The sequence below is a fragment of the Sceloporus occidentalis genome, unplaced genomic scaffold (genome assembly GCF_023333645.1).
Source record: "Sceloporus occidentalis isolate IW3139 unplaced genomic scaffold, rSceOcc1.0.p SCAF_7, whole genome shotgun sequence".
NCBI lineage: Eukaryota > Metazoa > Chordata > Lepidosauria > Squamata > Phrynosomatidae > Sceloporus > Sceloporus occidentalis.
This window is the reverse complement of record NW_028316987.1, coordinates 97676073-97696180: the sequence shown is the minus strand read 5'-3', so window position 1 is coordinate 97696180 and position 20108 is coordinate 97676073. Positions and strand designations below refer to the sequence as shown.

Genomic DNA, 20108 nt, shown 5'->3' with positions numbered 1-20108 from the left:
GGTGGATCTAGATCCCGTTTTTGCATGGGATCCACATTGGAGGTATAACCAGGTTTGGCACTGGTTTTCAACATCCTGGCTCAAGGCTATGGAATTCTGGGAGTTGGAGTTTGTTGTGGGGCTTTCCTTCCTTAAGCTTTGCTCCGCTCTGGGCCCACAACAAACTCCAACTCCCAGAATTCCATAGCCTTGAGCCAAGGCAAAGCTTACAATACAAACATCTAGACTGTAAAAAGTAAACAGAGCCAACATTTTTTTCAGAGCAAAACAGGGTTCTTTATAAACATTTTGGAAGCGTTAACATCTGGAACATTCCTAAGGCTTTGACCTACTTCTTAAAACGAACTATTTCCTTCCCCATAGTGTAACGAAGGAGTATTAATACTTCCCTGAAGAAGGGGAGGGAGAACTGGGACCCTCCAGACCTTGTTGAACTACATCTTCCATCAACCCGAAGCATTGGCCACGCTGGCTGGGGATGATGGGAGTTGGAGTCCAACATTATCTGTAGGGTCCCAGGCTTCCCACCACTGCTATGGAAAGTGGTTAGTTTTCCAACAATTGCGATAAAACAAACAAGTAAACTGTGATAAATAAACAAGTAAATCCATTCCAAGCCATACACTTTTTGGTTCACACTGACGTCAATGAAGGAGATGCGCTGCTCTCCCATTGACGCCAAGGATCCTCATAAGGCCCTGGAACATGGCCCTGGGCTCCTATTCGCTCAGGATGTAGATGACTTGGTGCTTCTCCAGGACATTGATGTCGTGCTCCAGCTGCTTCATCTCAAGCTCCATTTTCTCTTTGCGAAGTTTCCTCGGAAGCGTATCGACCACAACGGAAAGGCTTTGGAATTCGTTATTGATCTCCTCCCAGTTCTTCTTCAGGCCCTGCAAGGGTTTCAAGAGAGGTTGATGGATTATTCTGAAGCACACAGGAACATTACACACAAAAGTATCTGCACAATTTTTGGACACATTTGGCCGATGCACAATGTCCACATTCAGTTCAAGGTCACAGAAGTGGAGTTGCGTATGCCATTGTCCATGACAGTGGAAACCCATGCATACTTGAGTGTGCATCTCGTGCCTTGGTTCGGTCACCCCATGTTGACATCCAACTCACAGATTGCACAACATGACCGAGCATAACTTCACATGAGGAGACCTAGGATGAAGTCCCACATCACCGTAAATAACTGCCGCTGGAGTTACATTCCACTTGCAGTATGCCAAAATGGGAAATGGGCATGGCTGGCACCCCATTGTGTAGTCGCAATGCACAATGCACTGCGCATTGGGTCCATGCTCTGCCTTGGGGCTCTGTGAGTTCCACATTTCGGCTTGAGCAGAGGCTCGCTGTGGGTCATGTACAGCCTGCCTGTTGTGCGGTGGCATCTCTTCTGCATGTAAACCCCCACCTCCACCCCTTTTAGCTGGATAGGGAGCCAGTGTGGTGTAGTAGGATCATAGAATCATAGAAGGGTTGGAAGAGATGCCAAGAAGGGCCATCCAGTCCAACCCCTTTCTTCTGACATGCAGGAACTCTCAATCAAAACATCCCCTTTGACAGATGGCCATCCAGCCTCTGCTTAAAGACAGCCACCAAAGAAGGAGATTCCACCAAAATCTCAGAGGAAGGAGTTTGTTCCCCTGTCAAACAGCCCTGACTCTCAGGAGGTTCCTCCTAATGTTAGGCTGGAATCTCATTGCTCCATTGTGTCCTATTCTCTGGAGCAGCAGAAAACAAGCTTGCTCCCTCCTCAATATGACCTCCCTTCAAATATTTAAATAGGGGTATCATATCACCTGTGAACCTTCTTTTTTCCAGGCTAAACATCCCCAGATCCCTAAGTCTCTCCTCATCATGGTCTCCAGGTCCTTCACCATTTAGTTGCCCTCCTTTGGACACATGGCTCCAGTTTCCAACATCCTTTTTGAATTGTTTTGCCCAGAACTGGACACAGGATTAGGATTAGGACACAGGATTGGTAGATGAGGGGAATGCTGTGGATGTAGTGTATCTTGATTTCAGTAAGGCCTTTGACAAAGTTTCCCATGACATTCTTGCAAACAAGCTTGTAAAATGTGGGCCAGAAAAGGCAACTGTTAAATGGTTTTGTAATTGATTGACCGGCCGAAGCCAAAGGGTGCTCAACAATGGCTCCTTTTCCTCCTGGAGGGAAGTGACCAGTGAGGTGTCCAGTGGAGCTCTGTCCTGGGTCCAGTGCTATTCAACATCTTTATCAATGACCTGGATGACAGAATTGGGAGCATACTTATCAAATTTGCAGATGACACCAAATTAGGGGGAATAGCTAATACTCCAGAGGACAGGATCAAGATTCAAAATGACCTGAATAGACTAGAAAGCTGGACCAAAGCTAACAAAATGAAATTCAACACAGAGAAATGTAAGGTATTGCACTTAGGGCACAAAAATGAAATGCACAGATATAGGATTATGGGGGACATCTGGCTGAATGAAACTACGTGTGAAAGGGATCTAGGAGTCCAAGTAGACCACAAGTTGAACATGAGTCAACAGTGCAATGTGGCAGCTAACAAGGCCAATGCAATTTTAGGCTGCAACAATAAAAGTGTAGTGTCTAGATCAAGAGAAGTAATAGTGCCACCGTATTCTGCTCTGGTCAGGCCCCACCTGGAATATTGTGTCCAGTTCTGGGCACCACAATTCAAAAAGGACATTGAGAAACTGGAGCCATGTGTCCAAAGGAGGAAGACTAAAATGGTGACAGGTCTGGAAACCATGGAGCCCTATAAGGAACGACTCAGGGAGCTGGGGATGTTTAGCCTGGAGAAGAGAAGGTTAAGAGGTGATATGATATCCCTGTTTAAGTATTTGAAGGGATGTCATATTGAGGAGGGAGCAAGGTTGCTTTCTGCTGCTCCAGAGAACAGAACCCGGAGCAATGGATGCAAGCTCCAGGAAAAGACATTCCACCTGAACATTAGGAGGAACTTCCTGACAGTAAGGGCTGTTCGACAGTGGAACACACTCCTTCCTCAGAGTGTGGTGGAGTCTCCTTCCTTGGAGGTCTTTAAGCAGAGGCTAGATGGCCATCTGCTGGGGATGCTTTGATTTGGATTTCCTGCATGGCAGAAGAAGGGGGTTGGACTGGATCAGGGCCCGTGCGTTCTCTTCCAACTCTATGATTCGATGATTTGATGATTCGATGATTATTCCAGGTGAGGACTGAGCAAAGCAGAATGACTGAATGGAGACAGGTACCTCCAGCATTCTCTCCCTTTCCTCCTTGGAGAGTTGCGTCACGCCTCCCTTGCGCAGGGTCTGGCGCACGTAGGCCTCGCTCTTCTCCTGCGCACGCTGGGCCTCCATCTTCTTCTTTTTAAGGTATCTTGGTGTGGTGCCAAAATCCTACAAGAAAAGAAAGGGTGGCTACAGTGCTTTTGGTTTGTCTCAGCCGGATGAGAGCTGGTCCCAGGAGTCAACACTTGGGGAAATCCCACTGATTTCAATGGGTTGCCTCTAATGTGGAATAGCAATAGGACTATATTGCAAAATATCATAGAATCACAGAGTTGGAAGGGACCGCAAGGGCCATCGAGTCCAATCCTCTGACATGCAAGAACACACAATACTTGTGATGACTTTTCCTCGTCCAGAAAATAATGCAATAAAACCCACATCAAGAGTACATGCAATAAATATTGCTGATTGATTATATTGACTTTAGGAATGGAACTGGTGGAGGCTTTAAAATATCCTTGGGCTTAATCTGTATTGCAGAAATAATGCAGCCTGATGCCACTTTAACTGCCATGGATTAGTGCTATGGAATTCTGGGATTTTTAGTTCATCGTAGCAGCAGAACTCTCTAATATCTCACTAAACTACAAATCCCAGAATTTTTGTTACAGCCTTAATTTTATGTTAACTCTCAACAATGAAAAAAGCTGTGTTGTTCTGGTTTGGATTCCGTAGAAAGATGCTTACTTGTCATTTAATTATTTTTACTTATCGTTTAATTAATTAAAATATCCAGATACTACTCTGTCTAATGGGACCTCAGGGAATCGAAGCTTCTTGTACAAGATTCATTTTCTTTAAAAAGAGTACCTGTAATTTAAGCACAGTCGCAACATCCTGAACCGCTTCGGAGGCTAAAGCGGGTCTAAACGTTTAAAACCAAGCGCATTGAAACCCGTTGTGGAATAAGGACCTGGATGATAAGCCTGGTATTTGAATAATAGTAGATTAAATAATCTCTCTTGAGTCACCAGAAAATGACTGCGTTGGTTGTCACTCTTCATAGAGCCTTAGCGCATTATTAAACAAAGCCAGGAGCCGAATGAAAAGGCGCAGGTGTTTTTTCCTCCCTCCGCATGACGTCGTTCTCTTTTGTTCTCTTCTGGATGTAAAATCATGGGAGAGAGTCATAAAAGTGTCCTGTTTGCTCAGCTGAAATAATCTGTTTGGCAAAAACGAGGCTTTTACAACGCTCTCCCACGATTTTCCGACTCAAAGAGAACAAGAGCCATGCAGAGGGAGGGAAAAACAGTGCGTTTTTGTTTGTTTGACTGCTGGGTTTTGTTCAATAATGCGCTATGGCTGCTAGCGATTGTGCGCCAGACCCTGTGGTCTCTCCACACGGAATGAGTCTCGCGTACGGCACCTTTTTGTTGCGGTATTTTATGACCAGTCCGGAGTTTTCGATGAGGAACTTGTCTCCCTTCCGGACGTCGACGCAGGCGTGGAGGGGCTTCTTGGCCACCGCCATGATGGCCTCCGCGATGTTGGCGGAGATGAAATCCTTCGTGGTCCGGACGCCCATCACTGGGTGGTCGGTCCTCTTTGGCACGTGAAGCTCCACCGGCTTCTTGGCGCCAGGGGCTCTTTTTCCTGATGGACAACGACCGCAATATTAACACCAAGGCTTATGTCCTGTTCCTCTCCCAAACAGAGTAGACCCACTGGATCCCTGGGGTTTACCTACATCAGCTCTCCTTTCAACAGCTGGTTCTATGGATCTGCTATAGCTGGAACCAACCAGTAAATCCCAATATCTTGGGAAGACGGCCCAAAGAAGGGCATCTTGTCCCGAAATACATCCTTTAAAATCCTCTCATTTTTCTGCCTCCTCCATCTCTACGTCCTCCTTGTTTTTTCCCAGTTGCTCCCAGTACTCACCAGTGCTTTGTTTCTGATGGATCTGGGGTCCTCTTGCACAAGATCCACTTTAAGTGCCACGGTCCCATCGCAACCCTCCAGATTCTCTTGGACTACATTTCCCATCAGTCCTAGTCAAGGGGAGGATGATGGGAGAAGTAGTCCAACAAGTAAAAAAGACTAACCAGGAAAGTCAGTACTTACAGGAATACTTATTGAACAATACTACAGAAGCTTCTTTAAACCAGAAATTGCACATGTTTACTACAACAATACAGTTTTAAGCATCCAGTGGAATAATGAAACTATATCAACCATCTAGAAAGCAATCATAGAGTAAACCTATTGTAAAGGGACCATAAATAGAGATGGGATGCCTCACATTATGGCTACTTGCAATAGGTTTACTGCATGATCAGGAATAAAGAAACTATATAAACCATCCCAAAAACAATCATACAGTAAACCTATTGTAAAGGAACCATAATGTGAAGTATCCCATCTCTAATTATGGTTAGTTTGCAGTATGTTTACTGTATGATGGTTTTCTAGATGATTTATATGGCTTCATCATTCCACTGGATGCTTAAAATTGTATTATTGTAGTAAACACATGCAATCCATGGGTTAAAGAAGCTTTCGTAGTATTGCTAAATAAGTACTCCCAAGTACCTGGCTTTCAGGGTTAGTCTTGTTTTGTCGCTCAGTTTGGAGGCCTTCTGTGTGTAACGGGACAAACCCTACATTTCCCTTTTGCCTCCTGCCTTATCTTACGTGGCATGAAGTTCATGGCGCAAAAACCGCCGTTTGGCGCAGAACTCACGCTTTGGGAGCATGGGCGTCTTCGACTGCTTCTGGAGGAAGTCTTTGGGAGTGGGGACCTGGAGTTTGGGGATTCCCATCGTCCTGCAGAGGCCCGTCTTCCTCTCTTGTATTTCGCGTTTCACAAAGGGTTGGAATTTCGAGACATACCTTTAAGTCAAGGAGAAAACGGGAACAATGGTGACTTTCCCCAAAGGAGGGTATGCCCTGCCTTCCAGACCCAGAAGGAAGCCATTGATACAGTCTGGGTCAGGGATTAGACTGCTGCAAGGCACTCTGTGTGGGGCGGCCCTTGAAGGCACCTGAATTAATGGCGGTGCATGTGAAAGGGGTCTGGGAGTCTTAGTGGGCCAGAGGCTGAACATGAGCCAACAGTGTGATGCAGCAACTAAAAAAGCCAATGCGATTCTGGGCGGCATCAACAGGAGTGTAGTGTCTCGATCAAGGGAAGTAATAGTGCTGCTTTGGAGGCTTTTAAATGGAGTCTGGTTGGCTGTCAGTCACAGGGAGAGCTTGCATGGCAGAAGTGAATTGGACTGGATGGCCCTAGTTGGTCTCGTCCGATTCTAAGATCCTATGTATTCCTGCATGGCAGAAGTGAGATGGATTGGAGGACCCTTAGCAGACCCTTCCACCTCAAGTATTCTATGTATTCCTGCATGGCAGAAGTGAGATGGATTGGAGGACCCTTAGCAGGCCCTTCCACCTCAAGTATTCTATGTATTCCTGCATGGCAGAAGTGAGATGGATTGGAGGACCCTTAGCAGACCCTTCCACCTCAAGTATTCTATGTATTCCTGCATGGCAGAAGTGAGATGGATTGGAGGACCCTTAGCAGACCCTTCCACCTCAAGTATTCTATGTATTCCTGCATGGCAGAAGTGAGATGGATTGGAGGACCCTTAGCAGACCCTTCCACCTCAAGTATTCTATGTATTCCTACATGGCAGAAGTGAGATGGATTGGAGGACCCTTAGCAGACCCTTCCACCTCAAGTATTCTATGTATTCCTGCATGGCAGAAGTGAGATGGATTGGAGGACCCTTAGCAGACCCTTCCACCTCAAGTATTCTATGTATTCCTGCATGGCAGAAGTGAGATGGATTGGAGGACCCTTAGCAGACCCTTCCACCTCAAGTATTCTATGTATTCCTGCATGGCAGAAGTGAGATGGATTGGAGGACCCTTAGCAGACCCTTCCACCTCAAGTATTCTATGTATTCCTGCATGGCAGAAGTGAGATGGATTGGAGGACCCTTAGCAGACCCTTCCACCTCAAGTATTCTATGTATTCCTGCATGGCAGAAGTGAGATGGATTGGAGGACCCTTAGCAGACCCTTCCACCTCAAGTATTCTATGTATTCCTGCATGGCAGAAGTGAGATGGATTGGAGGACCCTTAGCAGGCCCTTCCACCTCAAGTATTCTATGTATTCCTGCATGGCAGAAGTGAGATGGATTGGAGGACCCTTAGCAGACCCTTCCACCTCAAGTATTCTATGTATTCCTGCATGGCAGAAGTGAGATGGATTGGAGGACCCTTAGCAGGCCCTTCCACCTCAAGTATTCTATGTATTCCTGCATGGCAGAAGTGAGATGGATTGGAGGACCCTTAGCAGACCCTTCCACCTCAAGTATTCTATGTATTCCTGCATGGCAGAAGTGAGATGGATTGGAGGACCCTTAGCAGACCCTTCCACCTCAAGTATTCTATGTATTCCTGCATGGCAGAAGTGAGATGGATTGGAGGACCCTTAGCAGACCCTTCCACCTCAAGTATTCTATGTATTCCTACATGGCAGAAGTGAGATGGATTGGAGGACCCTTAGCAGACCCTTCCACCTCAAGTATTCTATGTATTCCTGCATGGCAGAAGTGAGATGGATTGGAGGACCCTTAGCAGACCCTTCCACCTCAAGTATTCTATGTATTCCTGCATGGCAGAAGTGAGATGGATTGGAGGACCCTTAGCAGACCCTTCCACCTCAAGTATTCTATGTATTCCTGCATGGCAGAAGTGAGATGGATTGGAGGACCCTTAGCAGACCCTTCCACCTCAAGTATTCTATGTATTCCTGCATGGCAGAAGTGAGATGGATTGGAGGACCCTTAGCAGACCCTTCCACCTCAAGTATTCTATGTATTCCTGCATGGCAGAAGTGAGATGGATTGGAGGACCCTTAGCAGACCCTTCCACCTCAAGTATTCTATGTATTCCTACATGGCAGAAGTGAGATGGATTGGAGGACCCTTAGCAGACCCTTCCACCTCAAGTATTCTATGTATTCCTGCATGGCAGAAGTGAGATGGATTGGAGGACCCTTAGCAGGCCCTTCCACCTCAAGTATTCTATGTATTCCTGCATGGCAGAAGGGAGATGGATTGGAGGACCCTTAGCAGACCCTTCCACCTCAAGTATTCTATGTATTCCTGCATGGCAGAAGGGAGATGGATTGGAGGACCCTTAGCAGACCCTTCCACCTCAAGTATTCTATGTATTCCTGCATGGCAGAAGTGAGATGGATTGGAGGACCCTTAGCAGGCCCTTCCACCTCAAGTATTCTATGTATTCCTGCATGGCAGAAGGGAGATGGATTGGAGGACCCTTAGCAGACCCTTCCACCTCAAGTATTCTATGTATTCCTGCATGGCAGAAGTGAGATGGATTGGAGGACCCTTAGCAGACCCTTCCACCTCAAGTATTCTATGTATTCCTGCATGGCAGAAGTGAGATGGATTGGAGGACCCTTAGTAGACCCTTCCACCTCAAGTATTCTATGTATTCCTGCATGGCAGAAGTGAGATGGATTGGAGGACCCTTAGTAGACCCTTCCACCTCAAGTATTCTATGTATTCCTGCATGGCAGAAGTGAGATGGATTGGAGGACCCTTAGTAGGCCCTTCCACCTCAAGTATTCTGTGTATTCCTGCATGGCAGAAGTGAGATGGATTGGAGGACCCTTAGCAGGCCCTTCCACCTCAAGTATTCTATGTATTCCTGCATGGCAGAAGTGAGATGGATTGGAGGACCCTTAGCAGACCCTTCCACCTCAAGTATTCTATGTATTCCTGCATGGCAGAAGTGAGATGGATTGGAGGACCCTTAGCAGACCCTTCCACCTCAAGTATTCTATGTATTCCTGCATGGCAGAAGTGAGATGGATTGGAGGACCCTTAGCAGACCCTTCCACCTCAAGTATTCTATGTATTCCTGCATGGCAGAAGTGAGATGGATTGGAGGACCCTTAGCAGACCCTTCCACCTCAAGTATTCTATGTATTCCTGCATGGCAGAAGTGAGATGGATTGGAGGACCCTTAGCAGACCCTTCCACCTCAAGTATTCTATGTATTCCTGCATGGCAGAAGTGAGATGGATTGGAGGACCCTTAGCAGACCCTTCCACCTCAAGTATTCTATGTATTCCTGCATGGCAGAAGTGAGATGGATTGGAGGACCCTTAGCAGACCCTTCCACCTCAAGTATTCTATGTATTCCTGCATGGCAGAAGTGAGATGGATTGGAGGACCCTTAGCAGACCCTTCCACCTCAAGTATTCTATGTATTCCTACATGGCAGAAGTGAGATGGATTGGAGGACCCTTAGTAGACCCTTCCACCTCAAGTATTCTATGTATTCCTGCATGGCAGAAGTGAGATGGATTGGAGGACCCTTAGCAGACCCTTCCACCTCAAGTATTCTATGTATTCCTGCATGGCAGAAGTGAGATGGATTGGAGGACCCTTAGCAGACCCTTCCACCTCAAGTATTCTGTGTATTCCTGCATGGCAGAAGTGAGATGGATTGGAGGACCCTTAGCAGACCCTTCCACCTCAAGTATTCTATGTATTCCTGCATGGCAGAAGTGAGATGGATTGGAGGACCCTTAGCAGACCCTTCCACCTCAAGTATTCTATGTATTCCTACATGGCAGAAGTGAGATGGATTGGAGGACCCTTAGCAGACCCTTCCACCTCAAGTATTCTATGTATTCCTGCATGGCAGAAGTGAGATGGATTGGAGGACCCTTAGCAGACCCTTCCACCTCAAGTATTCTATGTATTCCTGCATGGCAGAAGTGAGATGGATTGGAGGACCCTTAGCAGACCCTTCCACCTCAAGTATTCTATGTATTCCTGCATGGCAGAAGTGAGATGGATTGGAGGACCCTTAGCAGACCCTTCCACCTCAAGTATTCTATGTATTCCTGCATGGCAGAAGTGAGATGGATTGGAGGACCCTTAGCAGGCCCTTCCACCTCAAGTATTCTATGTATTCCTGCATGGCAGAAGTGAGATGGATTGGAGGACCCTTAGCAGGCCCTTCCACCTCAAGTATTCTGTGTATTCCTGCATGGCAGAAGTGAGATGGATTGGAGGACCCTTAGCAGACCCTTCCACCTCAAGTATTCTATGTATTCCTGCATGGCAGAAGTGAGATGGATTGGAGGACCCTTAGCAGACCCTTCCACCTCAAGTATTCTATGTATTCCTACATGGCAGAAGTGAGATGGATTGGAGGACCCTTAGCAGACCCTTCCACCTCAAGTATTCTATGTATTCCTGCATGGCAGAAGTGAGATGGATTGGAGGACCCTTAGCAGACCCTTCCACCTCAAGTATTCTATGTATTCCTGCATGGCAGAAGTGAGATGGATTGGAGGACCCTTAGCAGGCCCTTCCACCTCAAGTATTCTATGTATTCCTGCATGGCAGAAGTGAGATGGATTGGAGGACCCTTAGCAGACCCTTCCACCTCAAGTATTCTATGTATTCCTGCATGGCAGAAGTGAGATGGATTGGAGGACCCTTAGTAGACCCTTCCACCTCAAGTATTCTATGTATTCCTGCATGGCAGAAGTGAGATGGATTGGAGGACCCTTAGCAGACCCTTCCACCTCAAGTATTCTATGTATTCCTGCATGGCAGAAGTGAGATGGATTGGAGGACCCTTAGCAGACCCTTCCACCTCAAGTATTCTGTGTATTCCTGCATGGCAGAAGTGAGATGGATTGGAGGACCCTTAGCAGACCCTTCCACCTCAAGTATTCTGTGTATTCCTGCATGGCAGAAGTGAGATGGATTGGAGGACCCTTAGCAGACCCTTCCACCTCAAGTATTCTGTGTATTCCTGCATGGCAGAAGTGAGATGGATTGGAGGACCCTTAGCAGGCCCTTCCACCTCAAGTATTCTATGTATTCCTGCATGGCAGAAGTGAGATGGATTGGAGGACCCTTAGCAGACCCTTCCACCTCAAGTATTCTATGTATTCCTGCATGGCAGAAGTGAGATGGATTGGAGGACCCTTAGCAGACCCTTCCACCTCAAGTATTCTATGTATTCCTGCATGGCAGAAGTGAGATGGATTGGAGGACCCTTAGCAGACCCTTCCACCTCAAGTATTCTATGTATTCCTGCATGGCAGAAGTGAGATGGATTGGAGGACCCTTAGCAGACCCTTCCACCTCAAGTATTCTGTGTATTCCTGCATGGCAGAAGTGAGATGGATTGGAGGACCCTTAGCAGACCCTTCCACCTCAAGTATTCTATGTATTCCTGCATGGCAGAAGTGAGATGGATTGGAGGACCCTTAGCAGGCCCTTCCACCTCAAGTATTCTATGTATTCCTGCATGGCAGAAGTGAGATGGATTGGAGGACCCTTAGTAGGCCCTTCCACCTCAAGTATTCTATGTATTCCTGCATGGCAGAAGTGAGATGGATTGGAGGACCCTTAGCAGGCCCTTCCACCTCAAGTATTCTATGTATTCCTGCATGGCAGAAGTGAGTTGCACTGTGTTCAATGAAACAGGTGACTGCACTGAATGCATATCAATTCAGAGCAATCCAGATCTTGGTGCTTTGTGGGAAGCGATGCCACGGAGAGAGAGGCACGGTGGCCACGTATCCCAAAGGTGGGTCTTTCTCACCCTTGACCCCGCTGCCCCCCCAAAATACCTGCGGTGGTTGATGGCTTTCTTCCAATTTGGGTCGGGCAGCAGATTGTAGATGTTCTCCTCCAGATACAAGGCGGTCATCTCCAGAGTCCTGCAGAGATCTGAGCACAAATTGCTTACAGTTAAACTATCCCTTGACATACATCCCAAAAGCGCTGGCCTAAAAGCGGGATCGAAGCTTGGGGAAGTTACTTTTTTTGGTGGCCTGGAATCCTATTGATTTAGTCCTGACTAAAGCAGAGACATTAAATCAATTTGTCAGTTGTAACTCAACAGGTAAAGAAGTTCTTGTTGAGTGCCTTTAGGCTGTTTCCGACTCACAGCGACCCAAAAGAGAAGCTGCTGGGGGGGTTTCTTGGCCAAATGTGTTCGGAAGGGCTTTGCCTTTGCCTCCCTCTGAGGCTGAGAGAGTGTGACCTATTGCCCAAGGGGTCACCCAGTGGGTTTCTATGGCCGAGCCAAGATTCGGACCATGGTCACCAGTCATGGTCCAGTGCTCAAGCCAATACACCATGCTAGACCTCAAGCCAATCCTATTAATTCAATGGGTCCACTTCCCTTGGGACCAAGGCCTGAGACTATATCTTCCAGTATGGCCATGTTGGCCAGGGGGTTCTGGGCTTTATAGTCCAGAGGAAGTACCACACTCTAACAGCAGCTGTGCCATTATGGGAGCTGTGGGCTGGAAGGGACTTTTCCTGAGCTTGTCTCTCAAGGATGGGACAGTTTTGTTGGCCTCCATCCTTTGGAGGTGCCCACATCGGCCCTTGAGACACCCCCCCAAACTCCACTAACCGCTGCGGTCAAGGAGCCCCAGTGACCCTCCTCTGGCCAAGGCTGCAAATGGCAGTTGGGATTATTCCAAAGGGAGGGAGGGGAGGGAGGAGCATCCTGAGGCCCCTCCCATTTCATCCTGAGGCCCCGCCCACTGACCTCACGGTTCTCATACAAGGGCGCCCCCTTCTGCCTGGGGACAAAATCCTCACCTCTGACCTTAAGGTCCAGCTGCTCTGGTTGTCTGCCCAGGGTCACCTTCATGTCAACCTCCTGTCCAGGAAGGACTCCAAAATGTCCTCCAGGGAGACCAGAAGTCCTCCTTTCCCAGGACATTTCCTTCATTTCAAAATGGATGTGGGTCATTTTTTTAAACACATATAGATATATATACAAAACACAACAAAAGAGACCGTCCACCTCTTTGGGGCTCCTCTGGCGGATTTGTATTATGTATGGTTGAGTGTGTAACATATATATATATATATATATATATATGTAATATAGCTGTGAATGAAGCGTATATTAGAGTCTCCAGAGTTGTAGCCCAGTATTCAAAGCACTGCCCCACGCTGTCTCTGGCTCTTAAGGTATTCCTTACTCCATATTTTAGATGTAACTCCAGCTCATTAGGGAAGGGAATATAATGATAATGTTGTTGTTATACTTATGGATTTATATGCTGCCTTTCCCCAATCTGGGACTCAAAGAGGCTTACGAAAACTTATTCCAGATGTTGGAAACTGGAAGCCTCTTCCCTATTTCTAACTCCAACCATTGCACCGCACTCTCTCTCTCAACTGCCAGCTGTTTTGCGAATTGTCTGCCTAATCTTTCCTCGGATGAGTTCATCTCCTTTGTGACTAAAAAAGCCTTAATACAATGGTTTGCACCAGACGAGGAACAAAGAAAGAGAGGGATGGCTTGTTAAACTGGGGTCATATGGTTGTTGGACTGTAACTCCCATCAGCCCCAGGCAGTAGAGCCAAGGGCAAGGAATGCATTGACATCCAGGAGGCCAGGGAGTTCAGAATGGCACCCTGAAGATGGCAGCAGCTGCCCAGGAAAGAAACCCCTCTGCCCTCAGTCTCTCTCTCGGCCTGGACTGCCTCGCAGGGTTGTTGTCCTGAGGATAAAAGACGGAAAGGAAAGCCTTCCAAGTCCCTCTGAGTTCAGTCATGGAAAGACAGGACCTACATGTAACCCAGGAAGAAATCCTAGCTTAAAAGAACTGCCTTGCAGGAGGAGGAGGAGGAGGAGGAGGCCTCCATGCCTGGATGTGGGGCTATCTCAGAATCCTGGAGGTGGAAGGGACCCCAGGAAGGGCCCTGATCCAGTCCAGCCCCTTCCTCTGCCCTGCAGGAACTCTCCGTCAAAGCATCTCCAACTGCTGGCCCTCCAGCCTCCGCTCAGGACCTCCAAAGAAGGAGACGCCATCATCACTCTCCTTGGAAGGATGTGTCCAACTGTCAGGCCCTTACTGTCAAGAAGTTCCTCCTGATGTTTAAATGGAACCTCTTTTCCTGGAGCTTGCATCCAATGCTCCATTGCGTCCTGTTCTCTGGAGCAGCAGGAAACAAGCTTGCTCCCTCCTCAGTATGACACCCCTTCGGATATTTAAACGGGGCTATCATCATGTCACCCCCCACCCTTTTAATTAATATTTTTATTACACTTTTCTTGATACCCAAATATGCTTTAACCCTTTGCTTATTTCATACCCAGAACTCCTTCCCCGGAGCCGTTCCCATCCATATCATAGAATCATAGAATCATAGAATCGTAGAGTTGGAAGAGACCCCAGGAAGGGCCATCCAGTCCAACCCCATTCTGCCATGCAGGAAATCCAAATCAAAGCATCCCCATTGACAGATGGCCATCCAGCCTCTGTTTAAAGACCTCCAAGGAAGGGGACTCTATCACCCTCCGAGGAAGGAGTGCATTCCACTGTCGAACAGCCCTTACTCTCAGGAAGTTCCTCCTAATGTTCAGGTGGAACCTCTTTTCCTGGAGCTTGCATCCAATGCTCCATTGCGTCCTGTTCTCTGGAGCAGCAGGAAACAAGCTTGCTCCCTCCTCAGTATGACACCCCTTCGGATATTTAAACGGGGCTATCATCATGTCACCCCCCACCCTTTTAATTAATATTTTTATTACACTTTTCTTGATACCCAAATATGCTTTAACCCTTTGCTTATTTCATGCCCAGAACTCCTTCCCCGGAGCCGTTCCCATCCATATCCTCCGACCAAAACTTTAGTTCGTCTCATGAAGGGAATTTTCCACCTTCTTTTCTTGATACTTTTTCAATAATTTCCCCCATATTTCATCAAAATCATTTCTTTTCCATAATCCTTTCTTCGCTTTCTATTCACATGTTAATTCATCATTAATCGCTATTTGCCAGACTCCTTTATACCAACCCTCCATTTCCACATTCGTTTTCGTTTTCCAACTTCTCGCTGCTCTGAGCAAATTTGTTACTTCTTTCTTCTTTTTCCATTTTGCATCTATATAGTGATAGCAATGCTATACTTGGTTTCCTATCTATTCTCATATCCATAATATTTCCAATTTCTAATACTACTGTTTCCCAAAATCTTCTGACGTATTTACATTGCCGCCGCTTATGTCTGTATCTGACCCACTTCGTTGCATCCTCTCCAGCAGTATTTTGAATTGCTCTTATCTATGTCATTGAATCTCGATGGCATTAAGGACCATTTCCAGATCAGCTTGTAATGATTTTCCTCAATTCGTGCCAATAGGTTTTTCAAATGTCTTTGTTCCCAAATCCCATTCCATTCATTTCCATAAAATTCACATCCCAATCCTTCTTCCTGTATCTCTTTCCAGACATTTTGGTTAATATTTTTTCCTTTGTTCTCTATTAATATTTTATAAATTTTGCTAGTCATTCCTTTCACATTTTCATTCTCCTTTAATTCTTTTCCTTTCTGAATTGTTTGTTCAAATTGCGTATATTTCCCCTTTTCTATATCCTTTTCCTTCCAATTTTTAAACCCTTCTTCTATTTGAATGTAATGAAACGATGACATTTCTATTCCCTTAAGTTTTTCTTTTCTCTTCCTATTTTCAATTCTATCCAATTTTCTAATTTATCTATCCTCCTTTCCTTTAATTCTTTATCTAATAGATTCCTTAAGTTCTTTGGGAATGACTTTACCGTTATTATTGGTGTTCTTAATGAGTTTTCATTCAATCATTCTTTTCTATGTTTGTTCCTTATTTCTAGTATATTTTTCATAGGCGGGTTCTTAATTTCCTTGATTTCTTTCCTACTAAATTCTTTAAAGAAAATGCTCCCTGTTTTCATGTGTATTCCTTCTTTTCCCGTCTCTAACTAGACCTGATATACTTAACACTCCTTCTATTACATACCTTAATTGATTAGCCTGATAATATCCCTTTATATTAGGGAGGCCTAACCCTCCCTTTCCCTGGGATCTGCACCAAAACGGCTTATTTACTCTAGTTCTTTTTCCTCCGTTACAATATACGTTTATTAATTGTTGCCACTTATTTAATTCAGCTTCTGATATTTTTAATGGTATCATTCCAAATAGAAAACTTAATTCAGGCGCCAAAAAGTGTCTCAGCTCAGAGAAGAGCTTCAGAGGCATCTGCTCCGGAAGCATCAAACAGTTCAGGCCATTTAAGGAGGAAACGCGGCTGGAATTTAAGGATCTAGCAAAGAAACCGAGGATGGCATTCAGACAGAACTCAATTCTTTTGGGGGAAATTAGATAAAATAACAAAAGATACTTCTGGGTTACAAACAGAGACCCAAAAACTGAATGTCAAAACAGAGGAACGCGAAGCTGCTACCAAAGAAGTAAAAGGCAAACAAAAAGTGTCTCTATAACGCAAGAAACCCGTCATAGAGAGAGATGCCTGAAACTGAGAAAGGTGCCAGAAGAAATAAAGGAGGATCTTTACAACAGGATAAATTCGGAATCGGCAAATTTTATAGATGTAACCGAAGCGGAAATGGGAACAGCAACAGATAAAATGTTCACACTAAATTCTGTTGTGTCACGAGAGAAAAAACTTCCACGTGACGCGGTGACATCTTTCGTTGGAACGAAACGGCGAGATGAGGTATACATCGGAATTAATTATTGACGACGCCACGATCAAGATTTGTAAAGACATGCCGGTTGAAAATCTCTGAAGACAACAGGATTACAAATTCCTAAGACAAGAAGTGATGAAAAAGAACATCCCATATTCCTGGGATAGAATAGAAGGAATCCCAGTGCTATATAAGCAAAAAAGGCACAGGATAAATTCAATACGGAAAGCAAAGGACTTCCTAAGGAAGATAAGATCAGACAGAGAAAAAGGTTCACAGGAAGAGAGACACATGCTAAGAAGAAGCCTAGAATGCAAACTAAGAGAAGAGGAGGAAGAAGAGGAAGAAGAAGAGAACGTGAAACACGAAGAGAAAGACTCTGGAGAGACAGAAGGAGAGGAGCATCCCTCAAGAAGAAGAGCCTGGAGCCTGGATGGAGTATGGCTGAAATAAGGGAGATTAAAAGCGTATCAAGAGGGATCTAAAAATAGGATCCTGGAACATCAAAGGACTAAATTCAAAATTCAAACGCAGCAAAACATTTCATTACTTGACAAAGAAGAAATTAGACATTATCTGTTTACAAGAAACGAAAATCAGCAGAAAGAGTCCAGCTCCCTGAAAAATAATAAACTGGGCCAAACTTTCACATCCTCAAAAGAAAAAAGGAAGAGCGGCGGAGTAACGCATGTGAAAAATAACACATCAGCTAAAGAAGAGACAACGAGGGACATCATTTAGGAACTGAACTCAGAACAGGAGATACGAAATGTCTTTTAATAAATATTTACGCACCAAATGGGAAACAACACAAACTCTTTAAAAAGCTAAATGAATCGTTAAGGCAATTGGATTACGAAAATATGATCAAAGTAGGAGATTGGAACGGAGTAATGGAGCCCCTTAAAGACGAAAAACGAAGAAGAATCGGGGGAAACGGCCGGTCCCTTTTTTGACTTAAAGGAGGAAATGGCATTAAGGACGTCTGGAGAAAACTGTCCCAGAAAGTCCAGGACACACTTGCTTCTCAGAAACACACAAAACTACCTCAAGGACCGAGATGTTGGCGATCTCTGACCCATTGTTTCCAAAGAGTAAGAATATGGAGATCCTGCCAAGATTACTCTCGGACCATGATTTGATAATAACGACTACGGCAGGAAGGGAAAACACAATTTAGCTGGAGACTAAAGGACTATTGATAAGAATTAATTAGAAAAAGCCAAAGAGACTCTAAAAAATTATTTCAAAGGAAACCTTAATGAAGAAACATCTATGAAAATAATATGGGATGCAAGTAAAGCGGTAATGAGAGGCTTTTGATTCAAGACGGAGCAGAGATAAAAAACAAACGGAGTCAGGAAAGGAGGAAGATGGAAGAAGAAATCAAGCAAATTGAAGGAAAACTAGATACGGATCCCTCTAGTCACAGATTGGATAATAATAATAATAATAATAATAATAATAATAATAATAATATTTATTCATATCCTGCCTCTCTACAAAAAGCAATCAGGGCGATAAGCAACTGAAATTTTGGAGGAAACAACTGGAAAAGGGCATCACAATCCAAGCGGCAAAGAACACGAAAGCCCTGAAACAGAAACACTTTGAGGCAGCAACAAATCAGGGAAATGGCTGACTGACAGATTGAGGAAAGCGAGAGGAAACAATACGGCTGCGGAAATAAAAGCAAACGGACTGAAGGCTCAAACGCAGGAAGGAATAACGGCAGCCTTTCACAACTTCTGCTCGGACTTATATAAAAAGAGAATGCTCCAGCGCAAGAGATAGCAGGCTATTTAGAAAATCAAGAGATAAAAGAAATGTCTTTGGGCCAAAAAGTAGTTCTGAATGCAGCCTTTTCATCCGTAGAAGAAACTGAAGAAGCGACACAAAAACTAAAAAGTGATGAAGCTCCAGGTCCAGAGGGATTTTCAAGACATTTAATTACAAGACATTTAAAGAAGAACTTAAGGTGCCCTTCAAAAGACATGAAACGACATCAGGAACAGCGGCTTCCCTGGAACTGGAAAAAGGCAAATACTGCAATAACTCCAAAAGAAGGCAGAGATGAACAAGGAATGACAAATCACAGGCCGATTCCTCTCCGCAACAGGGATTCTGAAATCTTAGCATCCATTTTGGCCGACAGATTAAAGAACCTTCTTCAAGAATAGATCAACTTAGATCAGACCGAATTCCTACCAGATCGATATTTAAAAGATAACATTCTTGAATACTATGAGAAAAACAATGGAAAAAGCCAGCCATAGTCTTCGCAGACGCCGAGAAAGCGTTCGATGGCGTTAATCGACCGTCTGTGATTGAACTTCTAAAAAAAGGGAATGTAGGAACAAATTTTCCAAATTGGATCCAAAAAATCTATACATATCAAAAAGCACAATTGATAACAAGTGGAAAACGTCAGAAAGCATGGAGATATATACAGTGGAACCTCGCCATACGCGGGGGATCCGTTCCGGATCCCGCTGCGTATGGCGATTTCCGCCTATGCTCAAGCCCCATTGTAAACAATGGGGCTCGTGCACGGCAGCGTGGAGGTGCGCGGGGTGCAACGGGCGCGCGCCCATTCAACTGAATGGGACGCACCGCCCCTTCCACCCCTTCCGCGCCGCCCTTCCACCCTGCATGCGCCCAGCGGCTTGAGCGCGTACGCTCAAAGCCGCTTTAAAAAAGTCCGCTTATGCGGAGGCCCCACTGTATGTATGTGTGTATATATATATATATATATATATAGGAACGAGACAAGGATGGCCCTTGTTGCCACTCCTTTTTATGACAGCGATGGAAGTGTTGGGTAACAAAAATTAGATCCAACAAAGAAATTGTCGGAACAAAAATAAAAGGAACTGAGTACAAACTAAAGGCGAAAGAGATTGGTATCCAGTACTATCATATCGTAAATCGAGACGGTTATAAGTAAGGGGTAAAGGAGAAAATTGAATCTATTTGGTAATAAGGAATTATATATATATTTACTAATTTAATTAATTAGCACATTCAAGGCCGTAATGTGATTTCGGATGCATGATTAATGAATGTTAGATAACTGAGCTATAGATGCAAACAGACGGAAAGGGAACCAGAATCGAAAGGCGGCTGCGGCCAAAAGGAAGGCCGATGTTTGAGAAATATCACGGAAGGGGATTATCTCCGAATCGCAGTTTGTGACCCAGGAAACAGTTTTAAGAATCATGATTTTATGTTGAAAATACATAATAAAAATTAAAATTATTTTTTTTTAATTTTGGTAAAATGTTCGTTTTATATCATCCCTCCTCAGAC

The 20108-nt window shown here is 45.0% G+C and overlaps 1 protein-coding gene across 2 annotated transcripts; it reads right to left on the bottom strand.

Moving 5' to 3' along the window:
- Nucleotides 1-156: 156 nt before the first annotated feature.
- LOC149310227 (enkurin-like) lies at nucleotides 157-12815 on the bottom strand. 2 transcript variants are annotated; one of them, XM_089533893.1, is made up of 6 exons: nucleotides 12725-12815; nucleotides 11931-12030; nucleotides 5978-6126; nucleotides 4661-4887; nucleotides 3256-3402; nucleotides 157-893 (listed from the first exon to the last, which is right to left on the bottom strand). In XM_089533893.1, exons 2-6 carry the CDS (start codon nucleotides 12008-12010, stop codon nucleotides 720-722), a joined length of 777 nt encoding a protein of 258 aa, XP_089390019.1. In that variant the 5' UTR covers nucleotides 12011-12030; nucleotides 12725-12815; the 3' UTR covers nucleotides 157-719. The 2 variants fall into 2 exon arrangements, with proteins under 2 accessions (XP_089390019.1, XP_089390020.1); XM_089533894.1 differs by lacking the exon at nucleotides 3256-3402.
- Between the last annotated feature and the right edge of the window lie 7293 nt (nucleotides 12816-20108).